The following is a 22764-nucleotide window of genomic DNA, read 5'->3' on the forward strand; positions in this document are numbered from 1 at the left end:
TACGGTGAGACTCAAGAATGACTTTACTTTTCCCCAACCAAGGAGAGGATGGTTTCTCACATAAGGAAAACAGTTTTTGGCTTAAAACATGAATACCTTGCTAGTTGGTTTGGTCCGAACTGGAACCAATCCTGTTAGTTCGATTCAGTTCAATCATTTTCTTATGAAAAAATTTGAAAAAAAATCTACTAAAAAAGAAAATTTAAGTTATGACCAAGAGCCTACATAGAAAAGATGGTGATTAAATCACTAGCTCGGTGGGCAATCTATCCTTCAAATTCGTTTCCAGTTGACTAATTATTCTTTGACATTACACTCTATGCTTATCAAACCATTTTTAAATATTTTACAGGAAAAGACTACTAATAGTTGATGTACATGTAGTGCAGTTCTTAAATATCCATCCTCCCAGCAGCTGATCCACTAAAAGACATTTATAAAATGATTTGAACTCAAGGCAATTTGATAGAGGTTCTCCAAGTCTCTTGCGTAACTTAAAAAGTCTGTTCTTGTTTTAAAGAAACTATATGAAACTCTACAAGTTCTTGAAAAGTAAGAAGTTTTGAATCAACTTTTTTTTGAACTTCAAAATAAAAGCAGTCAGCACTGATTGAAGGTATAAGAGACCCAGTGAAGGGTACTACTAAACATGAAGCATGCACAAGTATGCATCCCTAGGGATAAAGCATGAAGAACTTATATTATTAGAGAACTCAGCTGGTTTTACACAGCATCTGTCCATCAATAATGCTGGAGACACCACCACTCTTCACACAGTCATCAAGAGCTAGCATTAAAGAAATAACAGTCAAGCCATTTTCCTTCTTACTAGATGGAGGCAAAAAACTGGGCAGTTGATCAAAACAGTCATGATGTTTTTCATTATTTGAGACCAAATCCATAACCGAACGGACAGTGGAGGCATCAGCTTTGATTTCTTGCTGAACCATTTTTCGAAGCAGCACCACTGCCCTACCCTTTTCATTCTTCTGACAAAAGCCACGTAGAAGTGCATTGTATGTAATAACGTCTGGTTTATAACCTTTTGCTTCCATCACCAAGAACAAATGATCTGCTTCCTCCAGCTGCCCTTCCTTGCACAGGCCATTGACCATAATAGTATATGTTATAATATCAGGTAATAACCCTTTCTCCAAAACTTCATTATACAGTCCTCTAGCCATTTCCAGCCTCCCAGCTTTGAAGCAGCCATCTATGATTGAATTAAAAATCTTGATATCTGGCTTAACCCCATAATTTTCAATTGAGTTAAACAAATCCATTGCTTCTTTCAGACAGTGGTTCTTGCAAAGGCCATCTAAAAATATTGTCAAAGTAACTACGTCAGGACCTTGTCCATAATCTTGCATCCCAAAAAGTAGCTCTTTTGCATCTTTAACATACCCTACTTGACAAAGACCACCTAGCAAAGTGTTGAATGTGATATTTGTGGGTTTAACTCGACTTCTGAGCATTTCTTCGTACATACTCAGAGCCTCATCCACCCTCCCACTCCTACAATATCCATTAATCAATACATTGTAACAAACAACTCCAGTCGGGTGGCCTCTATCACTCATCAACACAAATATCTTCTGTGCTTCATCTACAAGACCCTGTAGACAAAAGCCATCCATCAGTGCACAGTAAACGACTCCATCTGGTTCGATCCCTCCTTGAATCATCAGTTCTAACAAATTATATGCTTCTCTCACTTTCCCTTCTTTACAAAGTGCATCCAGTAAGACGGTGTACATCACTATATCTGGCACAATCCCTCTGCTTATCATTTCAGTGAAAAGTTTTGTGGCCTCTTCCCACCTCTCAACTTCACAGAGGCCATTAATCAATGAAGTATAAGTGACTACATTGGGATCAACTCTCCTATCAATCATTTCAGTAAATAGTTCCATTGCTTCATTAAAGAAGCCATCTTTGCACAGACCATCTATGATGGTACTATATGAAACAACATCAGGTTTACAGATATCATCACCATTTGCCATTTCATTGTGCAATTTAAGAGCAAGTCTACTGTGGCCCACTTGGCAAAGGCCCTTGATGAGTGTTCCATATGTTACCACATCATGTGGCAAATTTTTCTCCATAATTTTAGTGAAAACATCCGTTGCCTCTGCAACTTTTTTCTCCATGCATAATGCTTTTATGAGTGTATTGAAAGTGACTTTGTCAGGACTGAGACCACGTTTTAAAATTTCCCCAAATACTGCAAAGCCATAACATGAGTGATGTAATTGACTCAAAGAATTGAGTAATATATTGAGTGTGTAGAGATTAGGATAGACTCCATGGGAAGGCATTTCCCTACATAGTGAAACAACTAGTAAACAGTTAACCTTCACAATCTTGCTCAATATGGCATTAAAATAGGAAGTTGGAGGTGAGGGTTTGCTATGGAGCATTTGCTGGAAAAGGGCAATCTTGTTACTGATATCAGATGGTCGAGACTGATGACCATAATCTACTATGTTTCTGAAATGAATCTCAGGAGTCTCAAGATTCAAACTTTTGACTGTCTTGAGTTTACAAGGAGCTGCTTCAGCTGTAATCCTGAAGAGTGAAGAAAGTGGACTCTGGGGATGACCCCTTCTCATCATTTCTTATTAAAGAAGAGCAAGCATATCATGTTGAAGACCTTTTACAGCCGCTGAAGACAGTTTCTTGCACTCCACTTTTAAATTGTCTCAGGCTGACAGCAAATAGATATAAGGTCATGTTTGTAAAATGTCAGACGAGCAGTCAGTCAACCAACTTAACTGAGTAAATCACCACCAATTCATTGGCCATGCAGAACACTTTTTCGTTGCGCATGAGAGAAGCTGCATCCTTAAGAGAACCTTTCTCTTTCACCATTTGGAGTATGTTGATGCAATTTGTACTGATATAGGTATCCATTGGTTCAAGTCCAAATTCTGCCACCAAGGTGCAAAATTCTGCATTCAGAGGTATGTTCTGTGGATTAGTTCATAAAAAGTGAACCGAGTACCCACATTTCATGCTAGGGTAATTAACTATTTATGTTTCTAAGTATGTGTGTGGAGTATGCATGTATTGGTTATGTATGGACTTTTAACCATATCAGCCAATATGCACTATATAACTAATTTAGACTTCTATACAATTGTATCAACTGATATATATATGAAAATTGTCTTGTAACCCATATTTCAGTGCCCAATACATGCTCCAATTCCTTATGGATTGTATCATCCATAGATTTGTAACCTATGTCAGTATCATTTCATTAACTCAAAAAGCACTTTGACTGAATCTCTTGCAAGGGGGTGGACTCTAACATTGCTGTTATGGACTAATAATTGTTGTACTCTTTTGATCCCTTGTTTGGGCCCGGCAAACTCCTTCTGTTTGAATGGATAGGGCACTAATTAGCACACGAGTCCAAAGGCAAAATAGCACAAGAAACCCATCTAGAAAGTCCTTGAGCCATAAGTCAAGTGCTGAGACCTTGTGTGTAAAGGTGCATAATGTCCAGCTGTACAGCATCTGACCCATAAGGCAGGAGCATGACAGCACGTACCATATAAGGTGGAGGCTTTGTTTTAAAAACAGCAATTAGCTTTATTAGAGTAGCATTCAAATCGTAGAGTACAACAAAGGCTACAATCTGGTTCACTGAAGCTAGAGTCATAGGAATGCCCAAAGGCCAAACAATCTTTTGATACGCCAGCATGGGCAAGAGCATCAGCTGCTGATCTTGACTTTGGTTCCATGAAATATGCCATTCAGACAAAACGTCATTAACTTCATTAAGCAAGTGTATCATGGTGAAGGAGCTTTTTTTGCTTACCCAGCTTATCACCAAGACTGTGTCACCATCCACTGTCAACTGCCCAGCAAAGTTTAAAGAGCTTGATGATCTAAAAAAGGCTGGAGCAAGCTCATGGATGAATAAGACCTTGCTTTGCCATACACACAACCAAGGGTCACCGAGAGGAGAAAAAAAATCTTCCAACGAAAATAGATAAATAGATTAATGAACATCCTATAAAACACCAAGGAGTAGCACTGACGGATGAGGAAGCACAAGAAACTCATTTCAAATGGCTCATGGATATTTTTGCATCGATGGGAGGGATTTAAAGGCCTGATGATACAAAAAGGCTTGAACAAGTTCACGGATGAATAAGACCTTGCTTTTCAATACACATAACCAAGGGCCTCTGAGAGAAGAGAAATAAACATCTTTCCAAAGAATCAAAAAACCGAGTAGCAGTCGTGGATGAGGAAGCACAAGAAACTTATTTGAAATGGCTAATGGATGTTCAACACAAACCTAGTTATGCACCAATGAGAAGGATCATGTCAGCTGTAAAGTAACTGGACAAGTGAGAGAAATAGAGAAAGGTTGAAAATATGATGAACCAAACCAGGGGAAAATGACAGTTAACCTGTAAACTAACAAAGGAGTAGCAAATGAAGGAGCACAATGAAGAAAGAAAATTCCTGTAAATAAAACAAAATGGCCGAGACAAGGCTCCTTTAACGATGATGAAGGTTTTAGTATACTTTATACAGGTTATCTGTGACTTGAAATTGTGACCTAGAGAACTGATACAGGACTTCTTAAGGTAAAGATTCAGTGGGCAGGCCTGAGAACGACTCGACGATCCATCCATTCACCAAACACTTCAGTTGGTACAAAAGCGAATAACTTTGGAAACCAAACTTAATAGCGTGGACAGGGCAGATTGCATTGAGTTGAATATGCATTACAACACGATGGATTCACGGGATTCCAAAGACATTCTGGAACTAGTTAGTTTCATAAGCAACGAGGTATTTTAGCTACTAATCTTTGAACAAGTTAATTTCATAAGCAACGAGGTATTTAGCTACTAATCTTTGATCTATTTTTGCTCTCTAGCGCAGTCATTTCTAATTGCTTCTAGTAGAGTCATTTAATTAAAATCGCTCAAAGTCACAATTGAATGTGAAATCCTCATCTTCCAAAATGAAGGTCACCGAGACGCCACTACAGAGGAGAGAGGGAATAAACACTAACACACCACTGCGATTAGAAATACCAAGACAAAGAAAACAATACTGGAAAATGGCTTACTTGAATTCACATCATATCCTCCATCGGCCACGTTATCTTCAATCGAATTAGCAAACTCAGGGCTCTCCTTTAGCATCACTTCAGTGCGAATGGCGGTGATTACCACAGTATCACTCCCGTGCAAATATGCAGTCTATCAATCCTAAAAGCTTTTACAATAGCTTTAATTTTCAAACAGTAAGCTGGAAGCTAGAGAAGCAGGTAAGAAGCAGAAGAACAACCACATCAGAAATATCCGAAGCGAAATAAACGGTTAACAGTTTCCTCAAAAACATCGCTAAAGGAACCAGAGTCACCAAACTTAAGTAACATCAAAGCCTCTTCCAGATTCAGGCTCTAGAATATGTAAATAAATAAAATTTCTTTGTGTCGGAGCAATCAGAAGTTGGTTACGACATGCCAGAATTTTTAAAGATGTAGGAAGGCGATGACTGAGCACTGAGAGGAGAAGAGAGAAGAGCCCCTGGGGAGGCCTGCTTGTCTATAGACTCTGTAGTCTAAGCACTCGACCGCCGGGCTCTCACCAATGAATACTGAGACCGGTCAAGGTTCGACCCGATCCGGTGACATTACCGGTTTGATACCCGGGTTGAGTTTTAAAGCATCTGATGGAACTCTGCCTGATTTCTTCCCGCAGACGGGAGGAACAACTGAACAAGCGCCCGCCTAAGCGACCACTTGCTCCGACGTTGGATAATCCCTCACTGGTAAGCTTCTATTGTCATCTTCTTCGTCTTCGTAGGTTGCATCTCTATGTTTCTCTTTTACTTCTTTCTAACTGTTTTCAATGCCTCAGCATAATTTTTTTTTGCAGATTTTATTCTAACCTCCATTTTCTGGTGCTTCCCAACTTGACATGGAGTTCTAGAAGTTATCCCAATTATACTACCGCTTCAACCTCGAACCAGGTGATAAACAATTTCACGAAATTTTGCTAGTGCTTGCTTCGGGCTTTTAGAACATACAGGGTACTACTATGAGTGCTATACTCGATCACAAGTCGCATTTTGCAAGTTTCTGACTTTATTTATTCCATTATTCCTTCTTTTTTATTTAAAGCTCTTTTGTAGTCCTTCTTCTTGGCTCTTGAGGCTTGAGGCTTGAGGCTTGAGCAATGAATTAGTGGTTACAAGCAGTTGGTAACTGATTCTGGGAGATTTGCTATATACGAAATTGGTTGTGTAATTTACGGCAGCCCTTTATTCAGGCTTGCTTCTCTTTGACAATAGCCATATCTAAGGCACTTTTTGAAACCATGTCTGTACCTACAGTTCTTGTATTCAGTTCTTAACCAGTTCTGTGGTAAGTTTGATCCTGTGCTAGGTATGAAGTCAGTCTGCTATCATATTTTGGGCTCTGTGTAACTGATGAATCATACAGACGTTAATGAAAGTATTTAACTGGACAAGTTAGAGTCTTTTTAGAGCACATTTTGTAGTCCGAAGTTCAGAATCCTGCTCGACTGGAGGTCTTCATCTTAGATCAACTTACTTTTGTTATTTGCCTCCTGCATTTAGCTACTCCTGATGGCACTTATAGCCACGCCCGGCCTTCATCATAGCCAACATGTGGCTTTTAAGAAAGAAGAACGCTACTGAGGCAGCCTTCAGATTCTTTGTTTTCTCATATCCTAGCAAAGTTGTACCTTGAAACTGTTTGAGCCATCAGTAGCTGAAAGTGGTAGAGAGACCCTTCGGTTTCTGAGTATTATCTTCCATAAGTTTTCTTCGCAGTTGGTTAACATCAGAAAAATCATCTTTCCATCACTGACTTCCTTGTAATGCTGCATCAAAAAAGCCATCTATGTTGATGTCAAAATGAAATGGAAGAATGATTCTTACTATGACTCCATTGAAGCCCTTAATTAGTCAAGAGAACTGAAAGCAGTAATCTCCTTGAAGACCTGTATGGTTAAAGAACCAGGCTACACCATTCCCATCTCAGACATTTCAAAGAGGGGAGACGAACTTGAGGTTCCCATCAAGGATGCAAGGTTCCTCGGGCAATACCCATCATTCTTTGAAGAATACACTGGAGAAAAGTACAATCTCCCTTGATTTCAACTCACAAGAGAAGCCATCCATCTCAATGAAGAAGAGCAAGCAGTTTTATGGTAACAAATCGTTGGATCTTGTTAATAGATTAAAAAAGCTGCTGCTGATGAGTGATGAGAAGATGCTTTCCATGAAGGTAATTCAGGGTATGCAGTGGTACTTAGGATTATCCAATGACTTTCTTCAAAACATTGTAAAGAAACTTGATGGGACTTCTGAAATTGTGGAAATGGATGGGGGGCTTCCAGGTATGAGAGTTATAGATGAAAACGAAACAAAGGTAGTTTCACAAATTCAAAAGAATGCTGTGAAAAGAAATGGGCAGGTGGAACTGTCATCTAACATGGCTTTCCCTCTCTTTCCTTCAAAGGCTTGAGACTGAAGCAAAAGATTTCGGACTGGTTGGAAGAGTTCCAGGAGCTCCCATATGTATCACCATATGAAGATTCTTCTCATCTTAACCCAAACAGTGATATTTTAGAGAAAAGGGTGGGTGTTCTTCATGAACTGTTTAGCCTTTTTGTTGATCATTTTTGCAGAAAGAAAAAAATTACTTTGTCTACAGAAGTATTTGGGATTCCCACAAAAGTTTTATTGGGCTTTTGAACAGCATTCCCACATTTTCTACCTTTCGTTGAAGAACAAAACATGTACAGCAATTCTTAAAGAAGATTACAATGCAGGTTCCTGCATAGAGGAGCATCTGATGCTGGCACTGGGGAAGAAGTACATAACACCGATGAAAAAAATCAGATAGTATTTTAAGGGAGAGACAAAGAAACAAGCCTTTGTTGCAGACAGGATATGTTAATTTGTCTGAGCCCATGGACCTAGCAGAAGCAAAGGAAGAGGATACAGTAGATCTTTTCTTGAAGGATAAGCATTCACAAGAGAATTTTAAATATTTGTAGTTAAGTGTATTACCTAATAGAATCAAAGGAAACTCCAATTTAGTGACATATTTAGCAATAGTTGTGGTTAGACAGTTCCATAGTTGTAGAAGGGAGAAAGTTTATTTGGTTCTACTTAATTGTCTAACAATTTTGGTGACATGATATTAACCTGTAAGGATGACAAGTTGTAATTCATGACCTTTTTCTTCAGTATATATGATTATTTTTCTTAAAGTAGTACACAAATATCTTTGTACTGTCTTTTACTTAATTCATTGAACTGTTTCTGGTATTACTAAGAGAGGTGGTCCTGACTGTCTTGAACTGAATCTGAACTCTCAGAAAAAAGAAAAGAAAAAGAAAAAAAATGTCACTAAAAACTTCTAAAAATGGTTTTTCCACTTCCAAATTGAACGATATCAACAAGAGACAGGAGCCCTCGCGCCACAATAAGTGAAATGAAATACAAAATTTTATTGGTAGACAATTAACAATTCTTGTGGGTAGGGGCTAGCAGATGCAGAGAAAAAATTGTAGCATTGGCTCTTGAGTGTGAGTTGAATGTGAACCCTGCACTCAATGATCTCTTGGAATATCATGGAAAAGGTTTTGAATTTACCACATAAAGGCAAACCAGGTCTCACTCACTTGTTTTAAAGCATGAAAATGCTTTAACAGAACCTGTAAATTAACATTCCATATAGACTTTTCTAATAGTTTGAATTTCATCTTTTGTTAGACTAACTTCAGTAACAAGAGCAAAGTAAGATTGTTCATTCACTGCCACACTGGTCCTTCGTCTGCATTAGGAGTGCTGTAGCTGATTCGATTGAAAAGGTACTCCTATCCAGACATTCAATTAAAATCTGAAATGCACGACTATTATTAGAGATCCCTTCCTGTAGCAGCCAACTGAGAAATAGTTGGGATAAGTTTACGATAATGAAAATGATCTTCTCCTCCAGCATTATATTGCAGGTCAATTTGGGTCATCTCCATCAAACAAATTTCTTGTCTTGAAAGGACAGTACCACCTTCCCTCCCACACCCTTTTTGTGGTGATTAGGGAAGAGCCTCTGCCTTTGCAGCTGTCTTCCTAAGCTGGCAAGGGCAAGGGGCCCTCCCCCAGCATTGCCAGACCAGACCCTCCCCCCAATTGTGTCTCACAACAAGCTTTGAAATTGGTATACGATTATAGAGCCAAAACAGATAAATAACCCAACATTGATGAAGATTGACTTGGGCTAGGAGTTGTGTCTCAATAGCTCATTAGTGAGTGGGTGGATCTTGGAGCAAGTGGCACTTAAGCGCTTCAAACTGGCCACAAGACCCAAGATCAGATAAAAAGATGTCCACATAGTAGTAGTGGGTGGGTTTCATAATCACAATCAGAGGAAAAAGTGTCAGCACTCAGCACTCAATTATCCAACTATGCCTCTTCTTAACCAAGCTTAATTCCTTCTCGACTATAAATGGAGCTTCAGTTTGTTTGGTTCAATTAATGGAAGGCAAAGTAGTAGTAGCGCAAAGCCTGGTTATCCCTTCTATATTTCTGGTTAAAATAATTGGCGATGATGCATGATTGTTTTTAGGGTATATCCGATAGCCATAAAAGGCCCTTCTCGGTTAGTTACTTGCTTCCGACGAAGCATTACCGAGGCGCGCGAGAACCCAAGACTACTGCATCTATTCTTGTCTCTTACCGAAAGGAAGAAGACAGACGTCTCATCTCCCGCTGGAAAAAGTTCAGACTTCGATGCTTTGTTCGCAGAGGGAAGAGTTCATTTGCCAGTTCCAACAAATTGTTTCTTGCCTCATTATAACTCGAAAAAAGGAAGTTTCTTTTGACAGTATCCGAAATTAACAAGAGGACAGACAGGACACTCGACAATCTGAAGCCGTATTTATTGCTGGGACGTCGGTGTGATCATTATATTACCTTCTACATTTTTAGCATTTTTACAGCAGTAAACAGGTCAGATGGATCGTGTTTTTCTCCGATCTCTCCGTCTCTTAACGTCTCCGTATATCTGCAGAGGTAATCAACTTTAAGCTAACTTTCCATTTACAGGAGTAGCTTGTACTCAAAAACATTAAAAGTCTGATGCTTGCGTCAGTCCCCATCTGTTAATATTCCCTTGTGAGGTAGTCAGTCTTCTCCGGGTCTAGGGAATATCAGAGTGTTCACACCACACTGTCGATGCCGACTACATTTACAGGAAGCTGTTCCATGTACACGGATTCTAACGTCACTGCTCTCATGAACACACGTTCACGTCACCAACCTTCATTTATTCTTTTTTTTATCCCTATAAATTAAATTCCATTATTTTTAATGATAGGGTTCTAACTTCTAACGCAGTGTACTGCAAGACCCTTTGCCACCAAGCTGAAAATGATTGACTACCAAGTGTACGACTTCTGGCCTTTAAGGAGGCAATGTTTACGTCTCCTTCGCTTGTGTTCACGACAGAGAACCAGCTATTCACAACTCATCCACTTGATCATGGGTGGCTGCCGAAGCTCAATAGTTATAGAAGATTTATCTATTCATATAACACCCAGATCACGAAGATTTACCTCAGAAAATCTGATGGTTTTGACGGCTAACCGGTGGATGATTGAATAGATTACATAGCCTTAAGAGAGAGAGAAAGAAAAGGTGCCCAGTTGTCAAACTCATTGATCCATTAGGCTCCCTAGGAGAAAGATTCTAAAAGTTACCTTTTTTCTGAAAGAGAGCAGTCAGATATGATTAATTATCTCTGTGAAGTGTATCAAAAGGCTGATTAAGCTATAATTAAATTAACTGCTCCAATTTCGCGTCGGCCAAAAGAAACTATCAAAAAATATCACAGAGGCGAAATGATTAGTGCCGCTTGCTTTCCCAACATCAACGACCGGTCGAAACATCAGCTCTGTTTAGCCTCCCTGGAATATATATACACAAGAAAGCTAGTTCGTATTCCAAGCTTTTTCATTACCTGAAAGAGTAAAACAAGGTTCATTTGGGGTAATATGAAGGAACAAGCAGCAGTTACTGGTACACAGGAGTCCACGTGGAAGATCCTGGACCTCAGAAAATAGCTGCTCGTGCAGAGCGTTCGGCAGCTTGGGAACTGGGAAAACTCTGTTCTCGTTCCCCTTCTGTTCGAGTATTTTGTCAGTTTTATTTCTCTTTCTGAATGGTCTATGCGGTAACAGTCTGACAGAGAGAACCAGCATACATTGATGCCATGAGGACTTGAAGAGCGCTTCACCCACTATACGAGTCGATAGTGAGGGGTATGCAAGAACTTCCCGAGCTTTTCTGTTTCTTTATTGTGTTGTTTGTTTTGATGGGTTTTCTCTATTTCAGTTTTTGGCAGTTATTTCTCTGAAAGTCTTTTGCTGCCCGCTGGTCCTTTCCTGTTTCTGGGATTGGAGGATGGGTTACCAGTGTTTTAGGACGTTTGGTATAGCCGGAAATTCTATTATGGTTTTGTATTGCTAGTTCTTGAAATTCTGGATTTCGCTGCATTATTCTAGTTGAATATGTTCAATGATCACTTGAGTTCTATTTTGAAATCAGACATTCTTGGGAGATCCGACAATTCAATTAAGTTCTTGTAGCGGGAGCGACTTCTGCAAAATAATCCAGCCAAAAGCTGCTCTTTTTAATCCAGACAGGATAGTCTGATCTCTTTAAAAATGAAAGATTAAGGATAGTTGGAGCAGTTAATTTTCTGCTGATGTTTGTTGTGACAATGATCAGTGAAAAAAGTTAATGAAAGTGCTATATATGATTGATTAGTCTATATCGTAACTAGCCTTAAAATATATTTATCAAAGATCAGTGTCAAACAAATGCTACTAATCACTACGTTAAAGTAGGAATACTGATAGCATAGTTTGATGTTTGAAGTCATTTGCATGTCTGTTTCAGATGGATTACCTCTCCCTTTGGACCCAACTTGGTGCAAAGTCCTGAGTCAATGTCAAATCTCAACACCCTGTGGACTCTTGGAGACTATTTCTTTTCAATTTTGTAACCATTTCATCATATCTAACTTCAATTTATTTATACAAAGCCACAATACTTCATTCTTACCTAATGGTTTTTTCTGTTTGTTAATTGAAATCATTGTGTTCATGAAATGAATTGGAGTGCTTCTACTACTGAATATTTTTTAGTGGTTCTCAAGCAATTATGTAATCAATAAACATCCAGAACCACAGTTGTGTAATTTACTGGATTGAAGCTATGCTATTATCTTGTTTCAACCTTCGGCACTTGTTATGTAAGATGCTTTCTCCTGCTGTCTCTTCATGCTATCTGACTGATGAGTTAAGTTCATATCACCTTTGTGAAATCCTTTCTCATGATCAATGTTTTAAACTGTCTTCTACTTGGGAAGAAAGGGTTCATTCCACTATGAATTTAGCTGCCTCTAAAGGCTGCCCAATTTCCCCACCAAGTTGGAATGGCTGATGATAGGTCAGTAATGTGTTTTCTATTCATTTTTTTCCAGGTTATGAGAAATTGTAATCTCACACGCATTCCCCTTGAACTACCTCCTCATCCCAGGAAAGTACTACTACTAGTCACCAAGAAGCTTAATTCAAATGTTTGCAAGACCTATAGCAACCAAATCACTTAACACAAAAATATTTGGTGCTTTTTAACATAATCATGTTCTCTATCTTGTTGTCGTTAATCATCTACCAAGTTATATGCCTCACAAAGAAATTAAAAATGACCTTAACACCTAAAAAGATTTATTATATAACAAAATGAGGGAGGACATTAACTAACCAAGTACATGAGTATCTGATTTGTGTTGGTACCTCATGCCTGTCAAAGTTGTATAACTATTTACCATAACTGGGTACAGCTTTGTAATACTGAGAAGATCATTCAGAACTATTAAATTTTGCTTCATGAAAATGGCTATTTGGTCGCTCACAACCAGCAAAGTTTGACCAAGTCTCACTCTTACCTTGCTTAATAGTTCTATTGTACAGAGCATAATTCTAGTATTGATCTCCCTTGCTGCACTTTTCGTGGTATTTTCTAGTCTCTTATTATTTAGATAGTTTATTTATTTATTTACTATTATTATTATTTAGTTAATTTTATTTTTTCACTGAGAGTCTTCAGGGTACCATTATCATCTGCTCTTGTATCATTGTGGTAGTTTTTTGTACCCCTAACTGCCAAAATGCCTGTGTCAAGTTGAGTTTTTTACATCCTGTGGACCTTGCCTCCAATTCTGATCCTAATACCCTGAAGTTAATGGTTGAGACCATTTTCTCTGTGCGCATGGAGTACACATTTTTTTGTTGAAAATGATGGCTTATGTTCATGCTTTATTTCTAGTCTAATAAGAAAATATGAAGCATAAAATATTCAAACAGATGTCTAATAAGAGAGCATGATGCATAAAATATTCAAACAGATGTTTGCTTTCTGTCTGTCTCGTGATTGAGATATGCATTCATTGGCTCTACGCTATCCAATCAAAACACAATTAAAAGATTAACGGCCATCCTAATGGTTTTTTGCACCTTCAACATTGAGCCTGGACTGCAGTCATATTTAATCTGAAGTAGTTTTTGCTTTCTGTCACATTTTGTCTCTGCTTATGAGACTCCAACCTGCTAATGCCCTTGTATGTTAGAAGCCATACATGCATTATGATATTCCATGCATGTTTATATTTTTATTCTATTCAATATGCTCTAGATAATTCATTTATTTCAATCACATTTATTTGAAGGTGCACATTTATTACTTTTTTTTTCAAGATGTCCTCCTGCTTTGTCATTTGGTCTTATAGCCATTCGTGCATTATGATATTCGGTGCATGCTTGTATATTTACTCTATTCAATAAGTTGTGGATGTTTTGTGTATTTCAATCACATTCACTTTTAAGGTGCACATCTATTCCTTTTTTCCAAATGTTGTCCTGCTTTCTCATTTTATCTTATCTTTTGCAGTTTCACAAGATGGGTGCCCATGTGGATAGAACTGCTCTCAGTCCCATTTGTATTACAGAGCATCCCACTGAACAATTCTCCCCTCAAAGTAAAAATACAGCCAATGTTAATGGAGAAGATCCCATCACGCAATTGGGACCTTCTCTAGGTTCAGCTGATCTGTGTGATCTAAATCAATCAAATATGGATTTAGGTGCAGGTGCAAATGCAATTTCATGGGTTGACAGGACTGTAAATGTGACAACCAATCCTCTTTCTGAACTGGTATGGACTCCACATAAAGGTTTGAGTCTCAAATGTACTGATTGTGGTTTATTAGAAAAAATGTCATCTTTCTTGTGGAGTGCCGAATCTGCATGCATGATGGTATTACCACCCCCATGTATTACTGATAAGGTATCTAATAGTAGTGGAGCTACTGAAAGAACCTTAGTGCAATCAACAACAACTCCAGGAAATGAACTTCTTGATAATCCAAGTTCGAAGCTAGCTCATAATTTTGCAGTCACTCCATGCAGCCAATCAAGTAGTTGTCAAAGTAAGTGTATCCTTTTCTTTTTTCCTTTTAATTTAGGGCTTTTTTTTTTTAGGGAGAGGGCAGAGTGTTGGTGGGTGTGGTAAGAAATATTTCAATAAATCCTTGTTTATCTCAGTCGTTCTATTTTTGTGTTCATGTTCCATGAAAATTTTCTCACATCAGGAAGTCTATTAAAAAAAAAAAAGATTCAATCAGACACCTGATCCTGCAGAATTTTCCTCCTGCAGAAGCTTGTGGAGACATGAAGATGAATTCTACAGTGTCAGGGGCAGATATTAACGTCACCGAAGAGACGGCTCCAAGTTTCTTTAGAGATACTAAAGAAACTATTGATACCTTTAGGGAAAAAACTGACAAGGATGGATTGCCTGATACAAGTACTCCAGGTATGGATGTTTTGAAACTAAGTACAGAAATTTTCTTTGCTACCCCCTGTGTCAAATAAATGTTGGCTTTCTTACAGGCCTAAGCAATGGAAGGGGTTCGGGTTTACTTATGCTTAGACAAGAGGAACCAAATGCCAGAAAGGTGGAAGCAGAATTGAAGTGTGGTGATCCATTTGAGAAAAACAGAGATGCTGGTTCTGTGGATGTGCACCTGCTAAGGCCATCAGATATCTCACCAACAGCTCCATTGAGTGAAGAAGAGAACAAATGTAGAGCATCATCTGCCAACAGCATGAAGAATCAAACTTTCGAGGGGCTGGAGTTTTGGAATGAAAATGTGGTACAAACTTCGAAACTAGATGTGAGCAATGGAGATGCAGACAGAGAGAATAAAAAGGTACTTTCATTAATTGACAAGGTTCTCATGGAAACTCCTTCCAAACTGAAGAAAGATAAAGGGAAAGCTATATGTGACATTGAGATGAAGGAAAGCTTCTCAGTTGCACCAGCTGACAAGGTTCTCATGGAAACTCCTTCCAAACTAAACAAAGATAAAGGGAAACCTGTATGCGACACTGAGACCAAGGAAAGTTATTCAGTTGCATTAGCTGACAGGGTTCTCATGGAAACATCTTCCAAACTGAAGAAAGATAAAGGGAAAGCTTTATGTGACACTGAGATTAAGGAAAGTTCTTCGGAAGAGAAGAATGAAAGCAAAGTAAGTGTTGAAAGTTCTAATAATGGAGGCATAATTTCTTCAAGGAAGAGAGCTTGTAGCATCGATCAGCAGTGTCTCAGTGCAAGTAAGAAGATTAAAAGACGAAGTGGCTCTTTTATAAATTGGATATCAAATATGACTAATAGACTTCCAAAGTTATATCATGGTGAGAATCCCTCTTTGGATGTTGTAATTAGACCAGCTCAGAGTAGATATGAAAACCATCATTCTCTTTCTGCATCAAATGGTAAAAATCAAGATGGAAACTGCAAAAAAACTGGTTTTGAGAATGTTTTCCAGGCTTTGTATAGCCCAAGCTTAAGGACAGAGGATGAGAGAATGGGAGAAGAAACAAAACAAATCAATGATACAAGAAGGGTACTGAGTGACAGTGGAAGTGGGAGGGTGGACAATGAAGTAAAAGATAAATTACATGAACCTGATATTACCTCGAAGGATATTTCTCCAAATATACCAAATATTTCTTCTACTGGTGCAGTGATAGCTGAGAACAATTCTGTAGATAACTGTAATGGTTGTAACGAGGATGGAAAGCTTGGGAAAAGTGGGTCCCCTTCCCAAATGTCCTGTGGGAAAAATTCTATCTCTGATGGCTGTATAGAAGCTAATAATATTGCTGGTGTTGATACAGGCAGGTCTTCAGCCTCAGTAACCATCAAACAAACCCCTTCAGAAAGCCTATGGATGACTCGGTTTAATCAGAAGCCTCCAAATTCAGTGCAATGCAATGCAAATCTTACTCTAGCTGTCAATACTGTTAGTTACTCAAACCGTTGTCTTGATCACTGTGAGGAGCAGAACAATTTGGAGGGGCATCATGGATCTGAAATATTGGCCAACACAATAGAAAAAGTTGAAGAAGATGGTTTGGAGGGTGTTCCTACTGGTACATGTGGCTCTAAACGAACCATTTTGGATCAGAAGTTCACATCTAAGTTATACCCCATCTTACCTTCACAAAGATTCCAGAGTTTGGACAGAATGACATCTATTTTTGCAAGGAAATTGGATGCCTTGAGACACATTATACCCTGCAAATCAAAAGATGATACGGGACATAAAACAACAATCTGTTTCTTTTGTGGTGTAAATGATCACACCTTGAAGGACTGCACTGGGATACTTGAATCCGATATTGAGGATCTTTTGAAAACCTTAAACTTTGATAATGGAGAAGATAATCTGTTGTGCTTATGCATTCGCTGCTTTCAGCTGAATCATTGGGCAATTGCTTGTCCATATGCATCATCAAGAAAAACTTCAGGTGAATTGGAAAATAAAGTGATACGCAGTCAGGACATTCATATTAAAAAAACTTCAAATAAACTTGAAGGACATGAGGAAAATAATTGTCTACATAAACATGTCACTTCATATACTGACTCTCAAGGGAAAAAATCCAGACTTATGGACATTGCGGTTTGTGCTGATGTTTCGACTCCTAATGGGTCATGTTCTGAGGATCATGAAGTGCTAGGAAGTCATACTATACCCTTTAAAAGGAGGGAGAATCCAGCTGTACCGAGGGAATTGTTTGAAGCAATTAGGCAACTTCGTTTGTCTCGGATTGATATTCTCAGGTATGTTCTCTATTGATGTTTATCTTTATGTATATAATGAGTTAGTCAATAAGAGGGTTCTGTTAATGTTATTCTGATTATTGTATCCAAAAATCAGTTGCATTCATTCTTCCACACTTTCTAAATATCTTGATGTTTCCGCATCCAGAGAATGCATATCATGCCCAGGCAAATGGATTGTTCTTTACCATCTGGAATATATGAAGATAGGTGGATTAAACATCAAGGGAATCTTGCTTGGAGGAAATTGCCAATTTCTAGGGTTAAGCCATGATTGGAGCTTAGAGTGAGAGGAGTTGAGAGAGATAAAAAGAGAAAAGAGGAGAGAGTGTGAGTGTGGAGAGAAGGAAAGAAAACAAAGAGAAAAAGAAAGAATGAGAGGAGAGAGCTTGTGAAACAAGAGGATGGTAAGGATTGAATGCCAACCCCCTCACATGCTTATGACTTTATGTTAAGCGTTTCTTCCACATTGCCATAATACACCTCATAACAAGGGGGAAAAACCCTTAGGGTTCAGATTGTCAAGATTCATAGCAGCTACCAAGGTCTCCCTTTGCTTTTCTTAAACTGCAATGTTTGTTGAGTATGGCTACACCATTTTCCATTCTAGAAATAGACCCCAGAACTAAGCAAAGTACTCATTTAAATCATCCCCCTGCTTGGTGTTATACATTGCCTGAAAAATATCATAAATTCTTTGAAGGCTATCAGTAGTAGAGTATAAATTTAGCACAGGTTTCCCAGATTGCTTTCTCCGTATCGAGATGAAAAACATTGCTAGAGACTGATATTTCCATGCTATTAATAAGCTAACTCAAGACTAAGGTGCCTTCTTTTATTCATTTCTTGTAACTCTGTTCTTTTTCATCAATGGTAGGAGGAGGTTCAGTTAGGTGATCAGCTAAATCTCTGGTGAAATCTTTTGCAAGCTTGTGACCATGAAAAATAATTTGGGACTCCTTTGAGAGAGGTGGTTGAAATTTCCAAAAATCTGTTTTGTGATTGTTTAAGTTGAGAATTGCTTGTGTCCATCATGTTGGACTAGCATAATTACAAGCTTTCTAACAGAAATTAAGAAATATAAGATTAAGAGAAGGCCATGAGACTGAAGAAAAGCTGACATCTGCAATTATTATGTACTTTCTTTTCCTCCTTTTTTTTTTTCATAATGTTTGGTACATAGTAATTCGGCAAAGGCACCTGCAGTTAAGTTTTGGTTACTTTTTTTTTTAAAACAAAATGAGAAAAAAATTCATTAAGAAAAGGAAGAAGATATGTGATAAATACAACAATATGAAACTGGCAAATGCAAGAGTTTTGGTTACTATTTTGATTCTTTATAGTGAAATTTGGTAGTCTCAACCATCAGTTAACAATGAAGCCCTTCTCTGGTAGTGATGACTATATTCCTTTGAACATCAGGAATGTTTTTCTAGTTAAACACTTTTAAAGTTTTCTCTTCGCATACTAATTTAAATGATCAGATTTTTTTTCTTTTCAAACTCACAGTTTTTCTTCCCCCGAGAAAAAAAGATAAAGTGCAACATGGTGATCATAATACTAATGTTAAACTCAATTTTTGGCTCTATGAGTTATATTGTATGTGGATTTATGGGGTGTGTGTGTGTGTGTGTATGTGTGTGTGTGTGTGTGTGTGTGTGGGTGGGTGGGGGGGTGTTGTTGAATGCTCAAATCATTCCAGTGGTTCTCAAATCATTCCAGTGGTTCTTCTTCCTACATGATATTACCTATAACCATTTTGATTGTAGGCACCTACACACGCCTTTTCTTGAGGACACATACCATTTTGTGCATAAATGGTTGATGTTAGATTTTTTTACTGTTAGCTATTGAACTAAAGTTGATTCAGGCAGTTTATGAGTTGGTTATGAATATACAGGTGGACAAAATATCCAATACCTACCTTGCGTCTTGAAGGCTTTTTTCTCCGTTTACGTCTTGGAAAGTGGGGGGAAGGACTAAGCGGTACAGATTACCATGTGGCTTGCATATGTGGTATATTTTACAGACTCTTACCCATTCATTTTCTTGTTCAGCTGTCTTACTTTTCTCTTCATCTTCACAAACTTGTTCTTCTTCTTCTGCCTAAGTCACGAAACTTCTAGCGGAAGTTCTTTTAGTTCTTGAACATAGTTGTTAACCAATTGCAAGAAATGTAGGTGATTCATTTAATTCCTCAAAATGCATCTCTGTAACTAAGGTTTATTCTATTGTTATTATGGAATCAACAATAATGAATCAGTGTGTCTGGAAGGGTTTGAACAACTTGAACTCTTACATAATCAGGTTAACCAAAATCCAACCTGTTTATATATATGGCTGAAAAGTGAAAACATCAACGTCGACGGACCAGATTTAAGTAGGGTCTAGGTTCATGCAGTTAAGAGAATGGTTACAGACAAAGCCTCATAAATATTGCACTACAATTACCTTGAAATAGAGAACACTGTTTAAATGAAAAACGATAATCCTAAAACTAGATTAATTTAATTGTCTCAATTGTGAAGATAGAAGAGTAAAAACAATTATAGTTGTTAAGTTTTAATATGTGAGCTTATGCTAATAAACTTAAATAGTGATAGTTCTATACAGCAAAAGGATTTTTTATCTTATTTCCTTTTTTGTCAAAATAATTGTCTGCTTATCAGGGATATAAGCTTTTATAGTTATGGTCTTTGATGATTTTCTATCTTACATACTACTGTTTATTTAATTATACAAATTCCTCATATGAACAAAGTTGTGTTGAAAAATCTTGATTCCAGTCTCATATATTTTCTGATTTCATTTTTTATTTTCAGTTAATTTTTTGTTAATGGCCATGGGTGCTCCACGTCGTTGGTCTTGAAACAGGGTATGGTTGTTCACCCAAAATCCAACGTCATAATTAATTAGATCACCACCTTCAGATCAAATCAACCTGGCTATTGTTCAGTTCAGTTCAGTTCATTTCAGTGCATGCTCTTGGGATGGGTCAATTTTTTCTGCCCCTGCAGTTTATTTTTCTTTGTGACATCTTTTTTCCCTGAACTAATGGGTTTTTTTACAGGGGTAGACCACGAAAAATCTTCTGAAACTTGTCAGTCTCCCATTTCTGTAGATGTGGGCGGTTTGAAATGTTTGGTGGACAGTCGTTCCGTATCTAACCAAGACTTCACTGAGGTATATTACTAACCTGGCTAATTCTATTTTTGTTCAGAACGATACGTGACAATGATTATTTAAATAACAAATAAGTATCTCCCATCTTTCCTGTTATTACTCTCTCTCTCTCTCCTTGCTGTGGTCACCTTTCTAAGGTGTTAATGTGTTTACAGGAAGAGCTTTTAGCATGGTGGCATGCAATGCAGCAAGGTGATGGCAAGCTACCCTCTGCAGAAGATCTAAGTATGAAACTTGTGGAGAAATGGAAACATGGCCTTTAGAGTGTAAAAATTATTCTAAGATTTTACTATTTTGTTTTCTCTTGAACTTGGTGGGTTTGGTAGTTACCAAAATGCTGTAGTGGTTATTCCATGGTAAAAATGATGTCTTAAAATCAGTGTGTGAATAATGGAATTTTTGTAACTTTCTGGTTTTTGGATACTTGTAGAAAGTAAAATAGGGCTTTCTGATATAAAATAAGTTTCTGTTCTCTGTTTTTTTTGTGATGAAATATGACTGTAAGTTGTTAACAGAGGAACTATTGTTTGTATACCAACACAAATATGGAAGTATTGTGTTTCATTTAATAAGACATGTCAGTTTTATTGGATCCACTTAGGCTCTGTTTAGAATACAGAGAGTGGAGAGAAGAAGCAGAGAAAAAGAAAAGAGGTTTTTTTTTTTTTGTTTGTTTGGATGCTGGTGGAAAATGAGAGAGAAAATATAAAAAAAATATAATTTCTCTTGTTTGGATACACGTGAAAAATGAAAGAAAAAAAATAGTAATATTTTAATTTATTTATTTTTTTTCTATCCAAAATTCATCTTTTTGTGAGAGAAAATTTATTAACAAAAAGATAAAATTATTTTCTTTTCTATCAATGATTCTCTGTTGCCAAACTATAGAAAATAATTTTCTCTCTCATTTTTCATTTTTTTTTTCTTTTCTTTTCTATGAGCTCCAAATAGGTCCTATGTTTGAAACACATTAAGTGGAGGGAAAAGAAAAGGAAGAGAAAATAAAATAAAGGAAAATAAGTTTCATTTCTCTCTACCCTTGGAAAATTAGAGGAATTATAATTAGGATTGAAAGGCTAATTATATAAGGACTCAACCTCCTCTACTATAAATAGAGGAGTTGTAATTCGGAATTCATCAAATTATATATCTCATTCTCGAGTTACTTTCTCCCTCTCTCTTTGCTCTTTTATTTTTTCTTCTCTCTACCCGAGAACTCTTCTTCCCTTTTCTTCTTTTTCTTTCTTCTTTCACTTGCTCAGAATTATAGAAAAGGGATCCTAAATTCAACAAACAGAAAATAATTTTCTCTCCTTTCTTTCATTTTTTTTCTTTTATTTTCTATGGGCTCCAAACAGGTCCTATGTTTGAAACACAAAAAGTGGAAGGAAAATTAAAGGAAGAAAATAATGAGAAAGAGAAAATAAAATAAAGGAAAACAAATTTCATTTCTCTTGTTTAGACGCCCATGGAAAATGAGAGAGAAAATGGAAGAGAAACATAGTTTCTTTTGTTTGGATACACGTGAAAAATAAAAAAGAAATGAAAATTAAAAATATTTTAAAATTTTGATGATTAAAATTTTCTCACAAGTTTCTATTTTTTTTCTTTTCTCACCAAATTCCATCATTTTGTGAGAGAAAGTGATTTTCTCTATCATTTTTTTTTTCTCTCAACGATTTTCTACTAGCAAACAACAAAAATTAACTTTTTCCCCTTTCTTTTCTTTTCTGTCGGTTCCAAACAAGGCCCTTAAGGACCTCAAAAAATTACCCATTTTCCTCAAAACTTTAACTATTAATTTTTTACTAATTATCATATATTGTCATGTAATTCATGTATAATTTAAGTATAAAATTCTATTTAAAACAACATAAAATTATAAAATATATTTAAGTTAATTTCCCTTGCATTTATTTATAAAAAATATACATATTTAATTATTTATTTAAGAGTATTTAATGAAAGAGAGAAAATGAATAATGACCTTTCTTCATATAAAAATCATTTTAATAATTTTTGAATTTATATTTAAACAAGGCCAACCATGTCATTTTGGCAACTTGGACCAGTATTTAAAAGAGTCCATTAGAGAAGGGCTGAAAATATTGAGTTTTATAAAAATAGAATTTGATTAACTAGTTTTTTAAATATAATATTTTTTTAAAAAAAATACTTTTATTAATAAATAATTTTTTTTACATGGAGGGAGAAGGGCATTCATGTAATTTTCTCTCATTCTTCCTAAAAAATATTTTTATTAATAAAGAATATTTTTCTTACAAGGAGGGAGAAGGGCATTCATGTAAT

The 22764-nt window shown here is 36.9% G+C and overlaps 2 protein-coding genes and 1 pseudogene across 6 annotated transcripts; 2 read left to right on the top strand and 1 right to left on the bottom strand.

The window, feature by feature from the left end:
• Nucleotides 1-642: 642 nt before the first annotated feature.
• Nucleotides 643-5468, bottom strand: LOC137935020 (putative pentatricopeptide repeat-containing protein At1g12700, mitochondrial). The gene is made up of 2 exons (XM_068779642.1): nucleotides 5102-5468; nucleotides 643-2954 (listed from the first exon to the last, which is right to left on the bottom strand). The coding sequence occupies exon 2, from the start codon at nucleotides 2616-2618 to the stop codon at nucleotides 714-716; it is 1905 nt and encodes a 634-aa protein (XP_068635743.1). The 5' UTR covers nucleotides 2619-2954; nucleotides 5102-5468; the 3' UTR covers nucleotides 643-713.
• A 1000-nt stretch (nucleotides 5469-6468) lies between these two features.
• On the top strand, nucleotides 6469-8200 carry LOC137935433 (protein WHAT'S THIS FACTOR 9, mitochondrial-like; annotated as a pseudogene).
• A 2874-nt stretch (nucleotides 8201-11074) lies between these two features.
• LOC137935052 (uncharacterized) lies at nucleotides 11075-20974 on the top strand. 5 transcript variants are annotated; one of them, XM_068779695.1, is made up of 8 exons: nucleotides 11075-11333; nucleotides 11407-11503; nucleotides 14029-14292; nucleotides 14794-14952; nucleotides 15030-17271; nucleotides 19172-19287; nucleotides 20342-20454; nucleotides 20610-20974. In XM_068779695.1, exons 4-8 carry the CDS (start codon nucleotides 14808-14810, stop codon nucleotides 20715-20717), a joined length of 2724 nt encoding a protein of 907 aa, XP_068635796.1. In that variant the 5' UTR covers nucleotides 11075-11333; nucleotides 11407-11503; nucleotides 14029-14292; nucleotides 14794-14807; the 3' UTR covers nucleotides 20718-20974. The 5 variants fall into 5 exon arrangements, 4 of the variants coding, with proteins under 4 accessions (XP_068635796.1, XP_068635797.1, XP_068635794.1 ...); XM_068779696.1 differs by lacking the exon at nucleotides 11407-11503; XM_068779693.1 differs by lacking the exons at nucleotides 11075-11333; nucleotides 11407-11503; nucleotides 14029-14292 and adding an exon at nucleotides 14299-14566.
• The last annotated feature ends 1790 nt before the right edge of the window (nucleotides 20975-22764 follow it).

Source organism: Aristolochia californica, unplaced genomic scaffold, assembly GCF_029961685.1.
Source record: "Aristolochia californica isolate CCGP_79_NKW_82.1479 unplaced genomic scaffold, dmAriCali1.0.hap1 SCAF_6, whole genome shotgun sequence".
NCBI classification, from domain to species: domain Eukaryota; kingdom Viridiplantae; phylum Streptophyta; class Magnoliopsida; order Piperales; family Aristolochiaceae; genus Aristolochia; species Aristolochia californica.